The 20,780-nt window shown below is 41.5% G+C and overlaps 1 protein-coding gene across 1 annotated transcript in view; it reads left to right on the forward strand.

The window, feature by feature from the left end:
- The window catches only part of HSD17B14 (hydroxysteroid 17-beta dehydrogenase 14), a 336,571-nt gene that overhangs the window by 218,030 nt on the left and 97,761 nt on the right, over positions 1 to 20,780 (forward strand). The window contains exon 5 of the mRNA XM_044059756.1: positions 20,378 to 20,469. Within this exon, the coding sequence (XP_043915691.1) occupies positions 20,378 to 20,469 (92 nt within the window). The remainder of the gene's footprint in view (positions 1 to 20,377; positions 20,470 to 20,780) is intronic.

Consider the following 20,780-nt stretch of genomic DNA (forward strand, 5'->3'; position numbering starts at 1 on the left):
GAGGGGGGTAAAGTTAGCACTGAACCTATCTGCTAGGATGTTGGCAATATCAGTTGGGTTTGTATATTTAGTGCCATTGTGCTGTAACTCAGAGCAGATCTGAGTGTTGCCATTGAGATTCTTGACATAGCTATAAAATGCTTTCTGGTTGTCTTTAGAATCAGTGGCGATTTTGTTTTTGTAACTAGGTTTGGAGGATTTTATCAGGGATCACAACTTCTTACTGAGGCTGACCAGGGAGCTCCTCCACTCATGGGATTTTACTCTCTTTTGCAACAGTTTCTTCCTTCTGTTGTACAGTTTGTTTATGGCAGGGGACCACCAGATTGGCTTCCTTTTTTTGGAGGATAGCATCTTGGTTCTGTTTGGGATAGCACGATCCATGCACTCATGTAAGTGCTTATAAAGTGCAATTGTGTAGGATTCAGTAGTCGTAACTGTATTGTCCATCTGCATGGGTGTCATGAAGTTCACCACTTCTGTCTTAAGAAGAAGGAAGTTGGCTTTGGAGACATTTTTTACCATGGTTTCCTTAATGGGGGGTGGGGGCAAGATGTGGATATCTAGGGTAATTAGCTTATGGTCAGATCGGACCAGTGAGGCATTGACTTCAGGTGTGGAACACTGGTCACTCATGTTGGTAATGACTAGATCTGGGATATTGTTGCTGCTGTTGGGGGTGTGGATAAGTTGATCCAGGGCATTGGAGTTTATAAATTCCAGAAAGCATTGAGCGAAGGAGTTGGTACATGAGTAGTTTTCGCAGTTAATGGTGGGGTAGTTGAAATCGCCCATTGTTAGGGTGTTTGGTTGAACCCTAATATTTTTCAGTACATCAAGAAAAGAGGAGTGGGAATCCTGGGGCATGGTGGGTGATCTGTAGCAAGTTACAATTTGGATTGCAGTTTTTCCCAGAGTTAGTTGCACTTGGATAACCTCGGCTGCATTATGCTGAGCAACTAGCCTGGAGATGTGGATATCCTTAATAAATATGGACACACCTCTGCCTTTGGTGTTCCGGTCCAGGTTACAAGGCTGAAAAGTGTGGTATGAGTTATAGCCTAGTAGTGCAGGGGTGCTCTCTGGAGCCTTGAACCAGGTCTCCGTCACTGCACAGTTATCGATGTTCTCCATTTTAAGGAGTGCCTTGAGTGAGTTCATTTTGAGATTTAGACTTCTAGCATTGAGTAGCATCACCCTCAGTTTTTGCTTGCCTGTTCCTGTTACGGTGGTGAATTTGTCATTTGAACCTTGCCTAAAAAAAGCACTACAGGGGAGGCAAGAACCTTAGCCAGTATCCAGAATCCCAGGGGTGACAGGTGCAGGCCATCTCTGGCAAAGCATTGTGGTCTGTCGACCATGTCATCCCAGGCAGACAGATACTGGATCCCTTTAGAATGGTACCAGAAGCTTAGCCAATTGTTGAAGTCATCATTTTGTCCTTGTACTGCGGCATCATTCTGGGTGATGACAGAATGCTACTTAGGGCTAGGGTCATATCTGCCTGGGCTACAAGATTGGAGAGCTCTTCCATGTCTCTTTTCATGTAGTCCAGGGAGGTACGTCTCAGGTCATTCACACCAACATGGACAATGACAGAGTCATATTTGTACTTGTTGTTGAGTGACCTGAGTGCGTGGGTTATGTGGCAGATCCTGGCACCCGACAGGCAGCTGACAGTAACCTTCTCCTTGTTTAGCCTGGTGAGTGGGACATCAGTGTGCCTGACTATAGAGTCACCTATGACTAGTGTGTTGGATATGTTGTTTTGCATTATTGGCTGTGGTTGAGTGGCACACTGAGTCTGTGGGCTATGTGTCATTTGGGTTGTGTTGGGGGTGGAGGTTGCTTGCATTTCTGCTTTGGAGGTCTCTGTTGCTTGAGAAGATTATTATTGAGAGCATCCGCTAATGTTTTTGTGTTTCTATGTGTGGATTTTAGTGGTGTAGATTTAGTGAGGCTATGTGATGAGTGTGGTGTGGTGCAAGTGTTCTCCTCTTGACTGTTAAGTTCAGTCTTGACTGGAGAGAGCTTTACCTCCAGTTTGGCTAGATAAGTGCATCTCTCACAGGTTGTAATGTTGGGTGGTAGGAGGAGAGGGTTGTCTGTGTGCATGAGGCAATTTCTACATTGCCCCAAGATGCCCAGCTTCATCAGGCAGACAGGAGAGAACACTGGGAGCTGACCCTTGGACATGCCTGAATAAAAAACTATTTTCCTCTAGATAAGTGAGGAAAGTGAGTACAAGAGCTGTTTTTCTCTAAGCAAGTGAGGAAAGTAAGTACCAAAACTGTTTTCCTATAGGTAATGAGGAAGGTTGAGTGCTGTAGTAATTAGTAGGTTATTTAGTGCTTACAAGTTCTGAACAAGTGCTGATCACGAATAAGCAAATTCCAAGTGCTGAAACTAAGGATCTGTATCTGGACTAAACTAGTTACAGAAAAGGGGGGAAACAAGTGCAAATGGGGCTTTTAAATCAGAAAGTTGAGAGAGATGGAAAAAACTGCCCAAATGGCCGATAACTAAAATTTCTGGGCCAGAACCACTCCTTATGTGGTACATAGGTTACCTAGTGCTTACCAATCCCACTGATAAGCTAGAAGGCTTCCCTCCAACACAGAAAGTGTGGGGGGGCTCAGAAGCTTACATACATCCTGGATACAGCAAATCTGAATCTGGACTACACTAGTTACAGGAAAGCTATTTTTTTTACATTGTGTGTATTGTGTTACCATCTTAGTCTGTACACTGAGGCGAGTGGTGTCTTTAAACTCTCTAGCACCCTCAAGTCTGTGCAAAATAATCCTTGCAAACTTAGTTTGTCTTCCAAGCCACACCTCATGACTTGTTCCAGGAGGTCATTGGGGTGTAACCCCTCTCAGTAAACATCCTTGTAACTTTGTTGAACTCCTGCAGACAAGTATTGTTCTCAGGGGTCAAGTCTTGACACCTGGATAAATTGGCTCTTAAAAATGTCTCTTTTTTGGTGCATGGAAAGATGGCTAGTATAAAACAGAAAAGAATTACAATAGGTAAGTTTTCTCTATACTGAGGTAGAAAACCTGCCGCCGGTGCCCTTGTACAACTCAACATCTAAATATGCAATTCTTTGGTAATCAGGATGGCAAGGAAAGGACAGAAAATCAGATCTTGTTTGCATGGACTCATAAAGTACCACAAATTGGTCAGACGTATCTTCCCAAATAATCAAAAGATTGTCCAGATATTGATAATATGCTTTATAGTACTTGTACAGTGGGAGAATAAATAAAAAGTTCAGCTCCCACCACAACATCACTGTGTTGGCAAATAAAGGGGCACAGGCTGCCCCCATGGCTACACCTGTGTTTTTGTAGAATTCCCCCTCAAGCAACAAAAAATTACAACTAAGAGTGAGATGCATAAAGTCACCAGCAATAGATATTTGTGTGTCAGAAATCTGTCCATGTTTACCAACAATCTTGCTGAACAACTGGAGAGGCCACAAAAGTACCTCACAAGGAGGATCCTAGGCCTTAAACACTTGTCCTATATGGACAGACTCAAAAAGCTCCAGCTATTCTCTGTCTCATATCAACTACTTAGAGTCAATCTCTGCTTGACTTACAAAGCCATGTCTGACCCAGCTCTGTTAGAAGTGCTACATCTAAAGAAATCCCAATCCCTCCGCACCACACACTCCAGAGACCTCAACCTCATTAGCACAATCCACAGAACATGCTGGAGGGACAGGTTCATAACCCAGAGACTGCCCATGCTATGGAATAGACTTCCCATACATGTCAAGCAGAGCACTTCTCTGGCCCTCTTCAAGAGAAATCTTGTTGAGTGGATGGGAAATAGAAAATTCACCCCAGGAATCACTCCAGTAGCTTTACTCGACAGAGGCACTGGGAGCTAAGGTCGGGTGGCACAATGCCAGGGTAATCCTATGGGCTATGTTTGAAAGGCTCCAAGGCCATTAGCCTAGTACACACCTATGAACCACTGTAACCCCACCTCATGGGGGATTACTGTGAACAAGCTCTGCACATCACAGGTCACCATCATGGTTTCATGAGTCAATGTCACTTTTATTATTTTGTCCAGCAAGTCCCAAGAATATTTTAGAATATGAGGAAAGCCCTTAAGTAAATGTTTTAATTTATTGTCCACATATTTGGCTAAAGGCTCAGTAACCAAGGCACAACTCAAGTGCCACCTTGATACCACAATATGTGATGCTAATTTCATTAATAAACACCAATGAATATACATCATCATTTTGTAGATGTCCAAGAAAGCAGCCAACATAGTCCAAGTGGTACATAATCACACCCCCCCCCCACTTATCTGGTTTCATACATCTAATTTATTTGTTGTTCATACATTCATGCAGAAGTTCTCTTTCATGTGCAGGGAGGCTGTAAAATATTTGCACTCTACCCCTGATAATACCACATATCTCCTTTTCACATTTTCTCTCAAATAGATGTACCACAGGGTGTAAAGGGGGATTCATAGTGCTCTTTCTTTTCAACATGTCATGAGTGGGAATAAAACTGTCAAATGGCAATTGTAAATTTAATTTTCTGGTAAAAATCTTTAAATCTACAAGTGTATTGTCCACCTTGGCCCTTATAGAAGGAACAAAGTTAACCCCCTTAAGAAATAGTTGGTGGTGACCAGGCCCAATTTCAGGATCAGTAAAATTGTACGTAAAAACTCAAGATAACATGTAACCTTGACGGCGCCTGTATTTGTAGTAGCAGTTTCTATCAGCAGTGATTCTTGTAATAACAGCGGTTTGCTCGTTTTCTGTAGGATGAACCTCCATTGCCCCAATTGCTCCTCTTCCTCCCCTTGGGGTGAGTGTGAGTCACCTGTCGTGAATTGCCCCCTTGTTTCTTCGCTAAACGTTTGGATCTCCTGGGAATGTTCTCGTCTAAAGGGCAGTGTTCCTCCTGTTGTTCCTCACTCTTGTAAAAATAGTCTGTTAGGTCTTCCCTGATAGTTCAATCTGATTCTTGAAGAGTATATGGAAAAGAGTATATGGAAAAATAAAATCCATGTATCAGGGGTAGTCAACACAAGATAAATTCACTTTTCCCTTAAGAAATACCTCAGAGAACATCTTACTTGATGTTTATTTTAGTCCCAGCAGCCTCAAACACAGAGGAAGACAGTGCCTTCCAACTGGCGGACCAGTCTGAACCCAACAACCTGCTAACAATTCAAAATAATGTTTACAGTCGACAGAAAGTAGAAGAAACTTCTTGGGCAAGAATATTACCCACTTATGTGAGGTTTTGCCATGATGGAACACATGATGTTTATCAAGTCTAAGACTGTCCTCAGGAAGGCAGGCACAGCTTTGTCAGGACTCTTACATGGATCCCATTTGTCTGGGAGAATGGAGTTTGTGGTCCGACTACAGGTTCTGTGAAACTGGGCCATGCATGCTTCAAAGTATCTAAATCTGTGGCACACTTTACTGACCAGTAAGATTTGAGTTGTAGGTATCTACATTACACTACTGACCTCAGGATTATAGAGATACATGGAAAAGGTTCCAAAAACCTGATGAGATCCTGAACTGTAGATTGAAGAGTAGTTTTTATACAAATATCGGCACTGCCAGCTCATCACCTAACAGATATAAGTTGAAAAATCTGATGTAGCAGTAAAATATACTTCCACTGTGTAGCTGAGCAGTTCTGGGTTTTGTTTCACTACTTTGCGTTTGCATGTGATTATCCTAGCACGTACTCTTTGCGTTTGCATGTGATTATCCTAGCACGTACTCTTTGCGTTTGCATGTGATTATCCTAGCACGTACTCTTTGCGTTTGCATGCGATTATCCTAGCACGTACTCTTTGACTCCTATTCTTTCTTTCTTTTTCTTGGTTCTACCTGTTTAGTCCACATTTGTCATTCTGCACTATTGATCAAGAACATCATGAGTTCAATGTTTTTCCACTGGGCACCCCTTGATGGGACTTCTGATTGTATATTTATCCTTTATGATAGCCACAATCCAACATTCTTCATAGTTGCTTCCATGCTTTGGAAGGTGTGTGCTTGATGCACCAAAGTACGTTGATGCCACAAATCGGCTACATAAGAGCATTTAAGCCCCCTGAGCCCTCCGGTTCCTTTTACAACTTTGACAGTTTGGGTTATGAGTCGAATTTCCGGACTACATGAAAAGAGACATAGAGGAGCTCTCTGATTATGTAGCCCAGGCAGGTATGACCCTGACCCTGAGCAGTATCCTTCCTTCACCAAGAATGATGCCACAATATAGAGACAAGATGATCAGCTTTAACAATTGGCTTAATGTCTGGTGTCATTCAAAGGGGATCCAGTGTCTGTCTGCCTGGGATGACATGCTTGACAAGCCACTCTGCTTCGCAAGGGACGGCTTGCACCTGTCACCCCTGGGATTCCGGATATTGGCTAAGGCTCTTGCCACCCCCATAGTGCCTTTTTTAGGCAAGGCTCAAATTCTAAACCTACCACCCTAGAAAACAAAAATGGGAAGAAACTGAGGGTAATGCTGCTCAATGCCAGAAGTCTAAATCTCAAAATGCACGTACTCGAGGCCCTTCTCAGTATGGAGAACATCGATGTCTGTAATGTGACTGAAACCTGGTTCAAGGCTCCTGAGAGCACCCCGGCACTATTAGGTTTTACCTCATATCATGCGTTCCAGCCCCAAAACCCGGACCACACCACAAAAGGAGGGGGTGCATCCATATTCATAAAGGACACCCACACCTCCAGGTTGGTGGCAACGCACGAAGCTTCGGAAACCATCCAGGTGCAACTAACCATAGGCAAAACTGCTCTACAAATTATAGCATGCTACAGGCCACCCTTTCAAACTCAGGAACCCCACACAGCCTTCCTGAAGACACTGGAGGGAATAAATGTATCTCCAAACACCATCATATTGGGTGACTTCAACTACCCGAATATAGACTGGGAACATTACTCAAGCCCTAACTTTCTAGCCCAACGGTTCCTGGAGTTCATAAATTCAAATGCCATGGAACAGCTAGTCACTGTTCCCACAAGAGGAGAAAATATACTAGATCTCATTCTCACAAACATGGGGACAAAATGCTCCACACTGGAAGTATATCCCTCATTGGTGAGATCTGATCATAAACTAATCTCACTGGAAATCCACATCCCGCCCCCACCCCAAACAAAAAAGACCACAGTGAAGAACTTCTCTAAAGCAAACTTCACACTACTCAAGACTGGTGTGGTATCCTTCAAGGCCCCTGAGCCAGTGGAAACCACAACCCAAGCTGCGGAAGCCCTTACAAATGCCTTCTATGAACACCTCCAGGACTGCATGGACCAGGCAATCCCAAATAAAACCAAGACTCTTTCCACAAAGGGCAAACGTCCAGTCTGGTGGACCCCAGCCATTAACAAACTTTACAATAAGAGGAGAAAGCTATTACATGATAGAACAAAATCCATAAAAGGGAAGTCACCCCTGATCATTATTAGTAAAAAATACGAGCACTCATAAAATCAACTAAGGCCAATTTTGAGAGAAAAATTGCCATGGAGTCAAAGGACAATCATAAGGCCTTTTTCAGCTATGTTAGGAACCTGGGTGGAAACTCCCAGATATGCTCAGAATTAGTCCAAAATGATACAAAAATCACTGACCCCATAGACATTGCCAACATACTGGCAGACAGGTTCAGTGCAAACTTCACCCCCCTCTCCCCCCCCCTAAAGGAGAGATAACTATCCCAGCGGAGTGTAGCCTCCCAGACATCTCAAATGCGCAGGTGAAAGCTGCTCTCGCTAAAGCTAAAAACACAGCATCGGTGGGACCGGATGGTGTCCCCGGCTGTGCGCTACACGAGCTAAATGAGGAATTAAACCCGCACATAAGGCAGCTGTTTAATCTCAGCCTTACCACAGGTTACGTGCCCAAGGAGTGGCGTACGGCAACTGTGGTCCCACTCCACAAAGGCGGTGCCTCTACAGACCCTGGTAATTACCGCCCCATAAGCTTAACAAGTCTAGTCTGCAAAGCTATGGAGAGGATTATAATGGAGCTCATAAACAAAGGTATAGGGGACTTGCAGACATTGGACCCGGACCCAGTTTGGCTTCGTCAAGGACAGATCATGCCTTTTGAACTTGGTTGACTTCTTCGAAACAGTCACCAAGGCTATTGATGAGGGAAAGGCAGTCCATACAGCCTACCTTGACCTTGCAAAGGCTTTCGACACAATACCCCACTCGGGTATTGTAGAAAAACTTACCAGCTTAAATGTAAACCCATATGTCACAAGATGGGTTGCAAACTGGCTTAAGGACAGAACCCACAGGGTTAGAGTTGCTGGCGCTATGTCAGACTCCAAGCCGGTCACAAGTGGTGTCCCACAGGGCTTGGTCCTTGGCCCCCTATTGTTCGGCATCTACTTCTCAGAAGTACAGGCCAGCATGGGAGGACTTTGGCTGACAAAGTTTGCAGACGACTGCAAACTGGGCGCCATAGTGGAAAGTGCATCAGACACGGATATCCTTCAGAAAGGACTCACGGAAACAGATAGCTGGTGCCAGAGCCATGGCCTGAAGTTAAACGCCAAAAAATGTATAGTCATACCCTTCGGGAAAAACAAGGTAACCCCATGCTACCGTATAGGTGGCAATCCACTAAGCACAGAAGAGGTTATCAGGGACCTGGGGACACAGGTTGACAGTCGCCTTTCTTTTGACACTCATGTTGCTAAAGTGGTTAGAAAGACCTTCTACATTGCCCACCTGATCATAAAGGGATTCACATCCAGATCTAGTGAGGTCATTGTTCCCCTGTACTCTTCACTTATCAGACCAATGATCGAGTACAATGCCCCATTCGGGATGTATCTCACCTGACATCTGCAGCAATTGGAGAGACCCCAAAAGTTCCTCACCAAAAGGATAAAGGGACTCCAAAATCTGTCATATGCTGCCAGATTGAAGAAACTCCAGCTCTATTCAGTCGCATACTGTCTGCTCAGAGGTGACATGTGCCTGACATACAAGGCCATGTCCAACCCGGAATTAATGGACATGCTCTACCTCAAAAAATCCAAATCCACCAAAACCACTAGAGCAAGTGACTTAAACCTTAGCACGGATATAAATAGGACATGCTGGAGGGATAGGTTTATCACTCAGAGACTCTCTATGCTGTGGAATAAAATCCTGGTCCATGTGAGGCAGAGCACCTCGCTGGCTCTGTTCAAGAGAAATCTTGACCTGTGGATGGGAGATCGTAGGTTTACCCCGGGAATCATCTCTGTGTCACTGCTGGACAGAGGCACAACAAACTAATGGGTACAGTATTTTTTCATATAAGGGGTGGCGTAAGCCACAAAACTTTGGGCTAGGCTTATAAATGCCTTAGGGCAGATAGCCTAGTATAAACCTATGAACCTATGAATGCACAACAGATTACTAGCAGAGACCTGTATAACACTATCTTTAATATCTTTGGGACAATCATAGCATGCATCATTGCCAAAAGTGCCAGTGTTTCAACCACACTATCGGCAGCACACTTGAAGCAGAATGGTGGCAGATCAGAGCTCCTTGTGTGGGCACTAGCAGTTGGCTCCATGCACGTCTACAGGCTTCAGCGGGTGCACATTTATAGGGAACAATTATTTGAGGATAGACTACAGGTTGTACAGCAGCAGCACCTTTCAAAGGTTTTGGAGAGGCAATAGAGGAAGAAAAGAATTAATGGGAGTGCAAACTTCACAGACTGGGGATCGTCAAGCTAGGATACTGGAAGAAAAGGAAAGCAGCATTCGTCTTACTTCCAGTTCAGAAGAACTCTGGCAGCTGTTGCATATGAGCAGTACAGCACAGATGAAGACAGTGTACACCACTGCAACAAGGACAAGGCAAGTTCATATGCCACAGCACTTTTGTCCATTTCTTAAATTATTTGGAGAGGGAATGCATTTTACACAAATACAGAGGCCTGGGGGAAGAGGTTGTTGATTTCAGGGGCCCAGTTACACGTAGCACTTGATTATAGTAATGTCTTATTCCTAAAGAGAAAATCAATGGCTCCATTTATTAAGAGAAGAGGTTCAATTAGGGTGGAGCATTGTGTCAACTGTGATTTCCTGCTTTCTTGCATGTTAGACATGGAGGGAAGACGCCCATATCTTGAGACTGCAGATGTCTTTGAAGTGAACATTTGCACTATTATGCTGCAGGCTTCATCTCTGCTGGCTCCCGAGTGCAGAGATGCAGACTGATACTTCACAGAAAGAAGGAAGAACAGGTAGACGGGTTTCATCTTCTCACTGCAAGTCTGCCAGGAAGGAAGCAAAAAGCTCAAAACATATTAAAGCTAGCTAGTCTGCACCCCACCAACCAGGAAGGGGAAAGCTAAACGATTTCTGCTTCAGGATGGCATTTTCACTCCTATTAGATTTGCTCTGCTGGCATTTGAGATGGAAGAACCATCTCATAATATTTCTACACCCGGCCCTTATCTGGAAAAGATGATACAGTTGGAGCAATCACACGACAGGGCAGTAGTTTTGTAGGCAGTGACTTTCACGAATGGGTTGATACCAGCCTGAGGACTTGAACGGTAAGTTTTGCTGGCCATATTTTTCCTGTTTAAATGGGTTGGTACATGAAGGTGCCATCTTAGTTATGCTTTTGGCTAAGCATTTTCCTGTTTCTCTGCTGGTCTGAAGGCATTGTTGGTTTTCAGCAATGGACATGAAAGAAGGTTCAAGTCCTTTGGTTGTATGGATAGGTTAGTATTTCTTACCTCTACACTTATTTACTTCCTACGTCACTTTATTATTATGATTATCGTTAAGGCTGTTATGGGATGTCTTTGGATGTGTGAACTGTCTGCTTGAACAAACTTTGTTTCATCTACATTATCATGTATTGTCCTGACAACATTTACAATATGCTGTTTATAAGGGGAGAGAGTTTGCAGTATATAAATTTGTGAAGGAGCCCATCAAAGTAGGTCAGTTTAGTACTCTTAAAGGGTCTCCTCAAGTAAAAAGCACACCCAATTGATGGTTGTTTCTGCTAAGAGTGTAGGGGTTTCTAGATTAGCAGTGTGTATTTGCTGGCCAGAAGGAAGTTATTATACCAAATTCAAATAAATTAAAAGTCGGCGTTCTACCAATTTAGAGACACTAAAAACCAACACACCTGGTAGTGAACTGGAACCAGGAACTCTGTTCAGGTCTTATCTTTTTATAGGGTAATTATTTGATTGGTAATGAATCCATTCATTCATTTGTTCTCTTTAATTACTTTATTTATGAAGGGATGAATTACTTTGTGATGATACATAAGGAAGTGACATTACTCATTTTAAACAGGTTTTGAAGAAGTTCCAGGATATGGGATGAAAGCGCTGAACCTTAAACTATTTAGTTGTTTTCTTATATTTCTATGTACCCTCATGTTTTAATTTCAACTTATTTAGTGGATCTTGTTCCTGATTCCAGTTTGCTACCCAGTGTGTTGGTTTTTCGGAGCTTATTATACTCTGTTTTGGTAACTTACTGGTAGTCTACAGTAATTACTGGTAATTTTACTACTGCTATGAGATGTCAAAGAGAGGTCTTGGTGCACAATATTGGTAAGCAAAGAATAATAAACATGGAACACAAGGGAGTTATCTACAGTTCTCAAGCACTAGGTTTTTGTTATTTTTTTGTAATAAACCAGGGGATGGGGCACAACCAGTTTTTATTCATGATTCATAACTTAAGCATAAATATGTGGGAACATTTCTGAACCACTGGAAGGGTTTGAGGGAGTATGGTTGTTGAAAATAGTACAAAAGGAAGTGGCTGTTAAAGTCCACAGGTCTGTAAAATGGTTTAAGGAAGATGGCCGTAAGGTTGCAGCCAGAAGAATATTGCTGATGAAAATAGCCCTTGCAGGGGGTACTCTTATACTAGGATCCCTTTACGGACCCTGTGAAGATGACTGTAGGATCTTAAGGGAGTTCAGAGAGACATTGTTCAATTTAGGGGAACTCTGGTCTACAGTTCTTATTGAAGGGGATTTCAGAGCAATGCTAGACTTTGTCCTAGATCAGTTATCAAAGGGGAGGAACAGGTTACCAATGATATTATAAAGTTTCCAAATATTTATTAAAGATTCCATGCTGGTGGACATTTGGAGGATTGCCACCCCTGAGGAGAGGAACTTTACAATATCGTGTGCTTTCCATTGGGTCAGCCAGTCATTTTGATTACTTACTGTTTAGCTCCCATAACCTGAGTGGGTGCTGTATGGGGTGCATGGTTTTACATTATGGGGTGCATGGTTCTACATCTGTGTTTAGTCACAGTTGTGTTATAGTGGACATCGTGTATGTGGGTTCTGTTTGTCCCATAGTGCCATGGAGGCCTCATATCTTACTGCTTAAGGAAGTAAGTCAAAGAAGGGATTGAAAGAAGTTACTGGAAAATTTTGGCATAGTAACTTGAGAGTAGGGCTTTGGGCCTATGAGAACTGTACCCAGTTTAAACAAATCCTTGTAGAAAGAGCAATATTCTTGAGTAAGCAACAGTGACTGGAATATAGCCAAAGGGTTAGAGTGTCAGACTGAGAGACTAGAACAAGAGTTTAAGAGAGTTAAAGGAAATAGTAGACTGTTGAGTAAACAGATACAAGGCAACAAGAAGGAATGCAGACCGTGGCGTTATAATCATGTAAATTCAAGTGGGAAAAATGGAGGCAGTTCCTTTCTTCAGGAGGAATTCTGCCACCTGTACTGCTGGTATATAGGCTGGCAGAAAGACAAAGTGCAATGCATACATACTGGTGCTTTAATCATGGCATATCATAAAATATACCTCAATGCACTGAAGATTAACAAGGAAGTGAAAGGTTTTTAACAGGCACAGCAAGCAGTTAGAGAACATATGGAGAGGGAAGGGGATTTTGTAAGGGGTCTTAATCTTCTACAATTTACTAAAGATTGAAACCAGACAGGAAGAGATTCTGAATTCTGTTAAAAAAAACTTCCAGGTGGGCAAGCCCCATGGCCTTATAGCTGAATTTTATAAATCCTTTGCAAGTGTCTTTACTACCTCACTTCTTGAGATATACAAGGAGGTAAAAAGAGCAGAGCAGTTGCCATCGACAAGTAGCTGGGATAAGTAATTAGTCCACCATAGGGGGAGAAGCTACATCTTGCAGCCCAAGATTTTAGTCCACTTTCACTTCTGCAATAGGAAACCAAGGTATCTGGTAAGGTTTTACAGGTAGGTTGCCAAAAGTATTTTCCCCAACCACGGTTAGCAAATGAGAGGGAGGGTAGATTGGAGTTTATCTGCCATTGGGTGAACCTGGTAACTCAAAGTAGGGAAAAACTAAAGCACTCTGTTAGCAGACACTTTATTCACCCGCATAAAGCGTTTAACTTGGTAGAGTGATCCCCTGTGTGGGATAAAGTCTTTTAGCTGTAATGTGGATTTTTTTTTGAGGAGATATCAGCTGTTATGCAGTAAATCCTTAAACTCATGTATGGTTATTTGCTTGTATTTAGCCTTCCAGGATGGACCCAGCAGGGATACCTGCTCTTCAGTGTGTCTTTCATCTTAGTAAATAAGACTTCACGGAGTCATGTCAGACCAAGCTTTAAACATCAGTCAGATTATTCCAGAAGAACTTGTATCTTCATCCTGGTTTATGAATTATGGAGTTCTGTGACTGGCATACCCTGAGAATAGTTTTGCAGATGTGATGCACGTGCATTAACGATTTGCTATTACATCACGTCTGTGTATAAACTACTATAAGTCAACATTATTTCTTTTGAGCAGGCCAGGTCTTCAGTGGGTTAGTGCTGTCCAGTAGGCCTAATTCAATTCCTTTTTCAATGAAGTGTACGGGAATCTAGTTGTCTTGATGCATGAGGGAAATGGTAGACATGAATATGAATCCCTTGATAGGCTTGTATGCAATTTACTTTCCTGAAAATGGAAATTACTCTTCCTCCCTTTTCTAGCCACAGTATTGTCTGTGAAGTTTTGTTTGCCAAGGTTTATTTTTTAAATTAGGCACCTACCTCAGGTATGGAATTCTCTGTTCTCCAATAAATCGCAAAAGCTAGTTGCATCTTTTTTGTAGGAGTCACGCCCTCCATGGATTGCACTTAAAGGTTGCTTAGTAATGTCGGAGTCTAAGACAGGGTAAGCCTCCAAGCTTTATCGGCCTTTGCCAAAGCTACGAATTTAGCAATATATTATCAGTTAAGATTGCTTCTGCATCATGTTTGGGAATTCATAGAGTAAAAGGTTGCTCAGTGCACCCAGAAATCCAAGCTATGGAAGGAAACAATCAGGGTGTGAGACCCCTGGGGACTGGAACATAATGATTAGCAATGATTTAGTTAATTTAAATACTGTTAGCAGAGTATTTTGAATGTCGGTAGGGTACAGAGCTTCTCTTGGTACTTCATAGTAGGTAAACGATACATCGGCACCTTGGTACTTCATAGTAGGTAAACTATACATCGGCAACTTGGTACTTCACAGTAGGTAAACTATACATTGGCACCGTGGTACTTCATAGTAGGTAAATGATCATCAGCACCTTGGTACTTCATAGCAGGTAAACTGTACATCGGCACCTTGGTACTTCATAGTAGGTAAATGATACATCAGCAACTTGGTACTTCATAGCAGGTAAACTATACATCGGCACATTGGTACTTCATCGTAGGTAAACGATACATCAGCACATTGGTACTTCATAGCAGGTAAACTACACATCGGCACCTTGGTACTTAATAGCAGGTAAACCATACATCAGCACCTTGGTATTTCATAGTAGGTAAACTATACACCAGCACCTTGGTACTTAATAGCAGGTAAACCATACATCAGCACCTTGGTACTTCATAGCAGGTAAACTATACATCGGCACCTTGGTACTTCATAGTAGGTAAACGATACATCGGCACCTTGGTATTTCATAGTAGGTAAACTGTACATCAGCACCTTGGTACTTAATAGCAGGTAAACCATACATCAGCACCTTGGTACTTCATAGCAGGTAAACTATACAACGGCACCTTGGTACTTCATAGCAGGTAAACTATACATCGGCACCTTGGTACTTCATAGTAGGTAAACGATACATCGGCACCTTGGTATTTCATAGTAGGTAAACTATACATCAGCACCTTGGTACTTAATAGCAGGTAAACCATACATCAGCACCTTGGTACTTCATAGCAGGTAAACTATACATCAGCACCTTGGTACTTCATAGCAGGTAAACTATACATCGGCACCTTGGTCCTTCATAGTAGGTAAACTATACATCGGCACCTTGGTACTTCATAGCAGGTAAACGATATATCGGCACCTTGGTACTTCATAGTAGGTAAATGGTACATCGGCATCTTGGTACTCCATAGTAGGTAAACTATACATCAGCACCTTGGTACTTCATAGCAGGTAAACTATACATTGGCACCTTGGTCCTTCATAGTAGGTAAACGATACATCGGCACCTTGGTATTTCATAGTAGGTAAACTATACTTCAGCACCTTGGTACTCCATAGTAGGTAAACTATACATTGGCACCTTGGTACTTCATAGTAGATAAACTATACTTCGGCACCTTGGTACTCCATAGTAGGTAAACTATACTTCGGCACCTTGGTACTTCATAGCAGGTAAACTATACATCGGCATGCCTGGACAGAGTAAGGGTTTGTTTATTTTTTAGAAAGACGTATTTGCAGTGTGTCAAGTAGGTTTTCTAACATTTTTTTGAATTCCATGTAGGATTGACTGCCAGTTACTCCCATTTTTGTCAGTATCTCCATTGTGGATCTGTTTTCTATGAGGAAAAAGTTGTGGTAGGAGGGTATAGTTGCAGTGAAGTCCAATGCATCTCATAAAGATTTTAGGCATTACAAAACAAGAGCCTGAATGCCCTTAAGCAAATATGTGACAAGATGCTGGACACAAGTTTTAGTGATGGACAGTATTGGGACTATGTGGTAGAACGGAGGCAATGTCGGACCAGCACCAGTGATCACTTTTACTCATCACATACTGGTGCAATTAAGGCAGGACACTCCCTTTGCAAAGTATCAAAAGGGCGTGACATCTGAATGTGTATGTCAGAGATGTGGAACAGAGAAGGCAAATTATTTGCATGTGTTCTGTATCTGTCCAGCAGTAACAGGATATGGTTATAGTAGCAGAGGCTAAGCAGTGGGGCCCAAGTAAGTCCTTATACCCATCAGACATTTATTGTTTTTCGATCAAGGGTATAGTGGACAGTGCCTATTCCCACTTCCAAGCAGAATGGTTCTGACTAAGGCTGATGTTTCTTTAATTTGTGGAAGGTCTACTTAGGGATTAGAAACTGAGACTCTCAAGTGTGGATACTACATTAAAGACGTATGAGCACATGCTTTGGAAATGTTTTAAAATTTCAAAATAAACCCCAGGTCTAAAGAATTTTTGAAATATTTTATTTTTTTACTGTTTTAATAATTTTTAAGGAATGTTTTTGGTAGTGATGTGCTGTGATACTTTATGTTAATTGCTATTTGTGATACTACATGTTTATAAATTGGTGTTAGAGTGCATAGTTTAAGGTAGATTATTGTACTTATTTTTAGATTTTTGTTTGCCTTTGTTGCAAGCTGCAGTGTTTGTTTGTGACCTGTGTTCTTGCATAGTATATGTAGTAAGCTGAATGTATTTTAAATGCTATTTAATAAAGTTTTGGTATTAAAAAATAACGTATATGTAATCTACAACATTAATTTGTTTTTTATACCTTAAGGTGACATGCCATTAGAAATACTATTTCAGAAGACCGATGCAAATGAGTTTACAAATCTGTCTTGATTTTGGTAGGTTTAGGGACTGTGAGAAGACCTTGAGGAAGATGTTATATATTTATCTTTTGTCGACTTGGTTACTCCCACTAGGCTGGCAGCCTGTTTTCTGGGAAGACCCAAGGTGATATTCATGCTACTGCCAGAAATTTGGCCAGGGCGTCAGGCAACTTCCCCTACTCTTTTATAAGTGTCATGGGATCTTTTACATCCACCTGAGCTACCACAATCTTGGGTAGATGAAGCTTTGGTTTCATAGTTTCAAAGTTTCATAGGCAAGTACTATGCTAACTGCCCTTGCAAACTATTTTAAGGCTAGCCAATTTCCCCAAAGTGAGAATCCAACTCTGTGCATTGTGTCTGTGAAGAAAATTCCTTAACCATTAAGTCAACCCCCCGCATCATCCAAAGGACGACACACTCAGAAGTGCAGCACTTCCCTTATGTTTCACGGCAGTCCAGCACTTCATCTATCTGGTGCAAAACAACAGCCTTATGCATCTAAGGTGAGTGTGCTACCTGTTGTGCCAATGGCACTTGCTTAAATATGTGTTAAGACATGTGTATCAGAACTGTTTGGTGCCCTTTTCGGAGCTTCCCAAGCCAAACATCTAGAAGAAGTTTCATTTTACCGTTAAAAATATGTAGCACCAAAAAAAAAAGCAGAATAAAAGAAAGAATGGGGAACGTTATTGCATAAAATGTGGGGTGGCTCTTTGCACATTAGCATCACATGGAGGCTAAGGAAGCAGTGTGCTTCAAATGTCATATGTAATCACTGCCTGAATTTCCACATTTATCAAATAACCACCTTCTTCTAGAGCCAATCTTTTAATCTGTGATTCTTGATGATACAGCAGGGTCATCCCTGACTGTAGTGTGTGTGTGTGTGTGTGTGTGTCTGTGTGTGTGTGTGTGTTTTTATCAGAAGCCACGTTCCACAGGGAATTATGAACAGTGCCAAGAGCTTGCTGGATAGTCAGATTTGTTCTAATTGTATATGCAGTAATACTAAACATGATTGTCAAGATCCTGTTTAATGAAAGTATACAGGTTTTTTATTTTGATACTGTTTCCAGTGTTGGCTGCTTTTTTATTTTTCGGGACTTCTTGTTTTGCTTGAAATGTAGCCATACCAATTAAGTGTCCCTGATTTTTGCCCCATCCCTCATAAAGGTTTTGTTTGCCTAGAAAAATAACTGATTATTGCAGTCAGAAATGTGCATAACTCTTAACCTACAGATACTAAACATCTGGGCAACACCTCTTAAAAATAGGTACACCTGGCCAAAAATGTGGACAACTAATTAGCATTAGGTCTGCGTACCTAGTTAAGTAAATCCCCTTCTAGTTGGATTGTGGGATATCACGACTCAGATTCCAAATAACTATATTTTACTATGAAACAGGTAACCTGGACTATGCTTTATTCAGATTAAACATTGATCAGAAAGCGAAGTAAAGAAGTGAATTACTTCGAGGTTGACACCAGTGATGGAGAGAGAGGGAGGACAGAGCAGCAAATAAAAGTGGTGAGTTACCTGTGCACAGTAAAACCTGCAATGTTTTATAAGAAACTCAATGGTGGGCAGGCAAACCGAGAGAATGTTGACTGTTTCCACACAGTGCATTAAACAAAATGATATGAAAGTATAGATGGAGTTTACAGCTCCCAGCAAAATAAATATTACAGAATCTGTCTTCATCCTGCATTGGTGCACATGCTGTGCTTACCTTAGACAGGTAATCAGTCTGTATCTGCTTTACTTTGTGTCATCAAACATTTATAATTTCTTTAATCACCAATATCATCTTCCAGTGATTCCCCCTCTCCTCAATTCTCCACAGCCTTTACATATGGCACACTTAATTTCCACATCTGTTTTTGTCTTTCCATGTGGTCCCTAACTCATCCACCCACAACCCTTTTTTCCATTTCTGAACATGGTGTCAGGGTGTCACTGCAACAGTGACAATTGTCTAGAGCAAAGGTTTACACTGCCAGGTGGCTAGCTCTTCCACGGTAGTTCTTCCACACCACACACTCGCAATCCATCATATTCCCTAATAAAAGTTTTTCTGCTGCATTACTGGATTACTTTTCTTTCTCATTGTACTTATGAGTCTTTGGATGATTTTCTAGTCATTCTGGATCAGAAAATGATTCCTGGCATGCTGCCACTTGAGAGTCTATCCAACAGCTCTAGTTAAGGGTTACTGCACTTTTCTTATCTTTCCTGAATTTCAGCTGTCCAACTAATGAACTGAACCGAACTCTCGTCACTTTGTTACAGTCGGTAACTTCAAGTTTCAGATTTCAAACAGAAGCCATGCCCTTCATCTGTTGTGTGCAGTGTTACGCCGTGACTTTGCAGTCACACTTAACCAAGTCAGAAAGACAGTTTTTATTTGCCTTGCTCTAGTGTTCATTTACAGTTCACTCACTGTTAATTTAACTTACTTCCTCGATGGCTCTCTGAGCTCACTCGCAGCACCTTTACAGCTCTGATGTCATGATGTTTGTCTGTGTAAGTCACTGATGCTGCATGATGTCAGCTAACAAGTAGGAAGTAAGAATAAAAAATGGAATTAAATCTGAGTTTAAAGGGACCACCTAGGAATTCTTGGTACTCTTATTTTGAGTCCTAAAATGGTATTTTCTGTGAAATTTGGGGTACAGAGAGGTAATGTTTCATGCCACTTATTGTTTAGGAAATGCTTACTGATGCAAACCCTGTTTTTCTATTAACGTTCTAAGTGAATGAGAGTATATATTTACAAATTGCCATTCATCCCTTTGCTCCCCACATTATTTTTGTCTTTGCCCAAAATTCTTGAAAAAAAAATTGAGAGCTGTATTTTTTTGTAACTATTTAAAAGTTTGTGTTTGTAAAATAAATGATACCGTTCTTTATGTAAATTCACTTCAGGGATGGAGCATATATTTATTGCCCTTCCCATGTACTTGTTCAACAATGGAGTTTAATAAATAAGGGAAGACTGGGAGGCAAGCGCCCTCATGTGGCGGTGTAGTTGAGCTGGCCTCTCTGCAAAAATACTTGTCCATTTTTATTTATTTATTTATTTATTTTTGCCTCGTGTTTCAGTATTTGTCTTTTCTTAATTTGGATTCAGTTTTAATGGTTTATTTATTTTGCTATTCTTTTAACTAAAAGAATTCATTTTGCCTTTAAGACTGTCCCTGCTGTCTTCAATTAATGGAAATTAGCAGTTCTTTTAGGCAAATGAAAGATGAACTTGTGGTCTCTGCTTGTTCAACACACTTCAGTTTGCATTTAAAGCACTCGCCTTCTCCATTTGTTGATTTATGGAATCACTTCTCTAAAGAGACAGTAATGTTTTGCTATTTGCAAGATTTGACACATCTTTCTTCCACTGTACTTGTACCAAAGATGTAATATTTACTTACTTGTTGTTCTTGTTGTCTTAGTTAAGAATTCACAACTTGTATTTTAACTTTTTCCCACCATAGATCCCCCTTTCCAGTCAATAGATGACGTCAGTGCTCAGGACTTCAGAGACCTGTTAAACATGAATCTTGTTAGCTACTTCTTAGCAGCAAAGGTAAGGGTTGCCTCAGTGCAATGGGCGAGCTCATTACTGGCATTAACATGTTCTTACTAGGAAATGCAGCTTGTAGATATTGTAAGTGAAATGAGTCCAGGCTGTTTCCTACAAGCTGCTGGCTCATGACTGAGTGGGAATTTTATGGTTCTCACAATATGAAAACTGATACTTCTAAGGAAATAAAAAAAAAAAAAAAAACATTGTGGCTCAAACTCTACCGAAATGTTGTGACTCTGACAAGATTGGTTGTTTATACACTTAAGTGAGCTGATCCGTACCCCTTTCAGTTGCAATCCAAACACACACAT

This window comes from Protopterus annectens, chromosome 17.part0, assembly GCF_019279795.1.
Source record: "Protopterus annectens isolate FY-2018-M chromosome 17.part0, PAN1.0, whole genome shotgun sequence".
Classification (NCBI taxonomy): Eukaryota; Metazoa; Chordata; order Ceratodontiformes; family Protopteridae; genus Protopterus; species Protopterus annectens.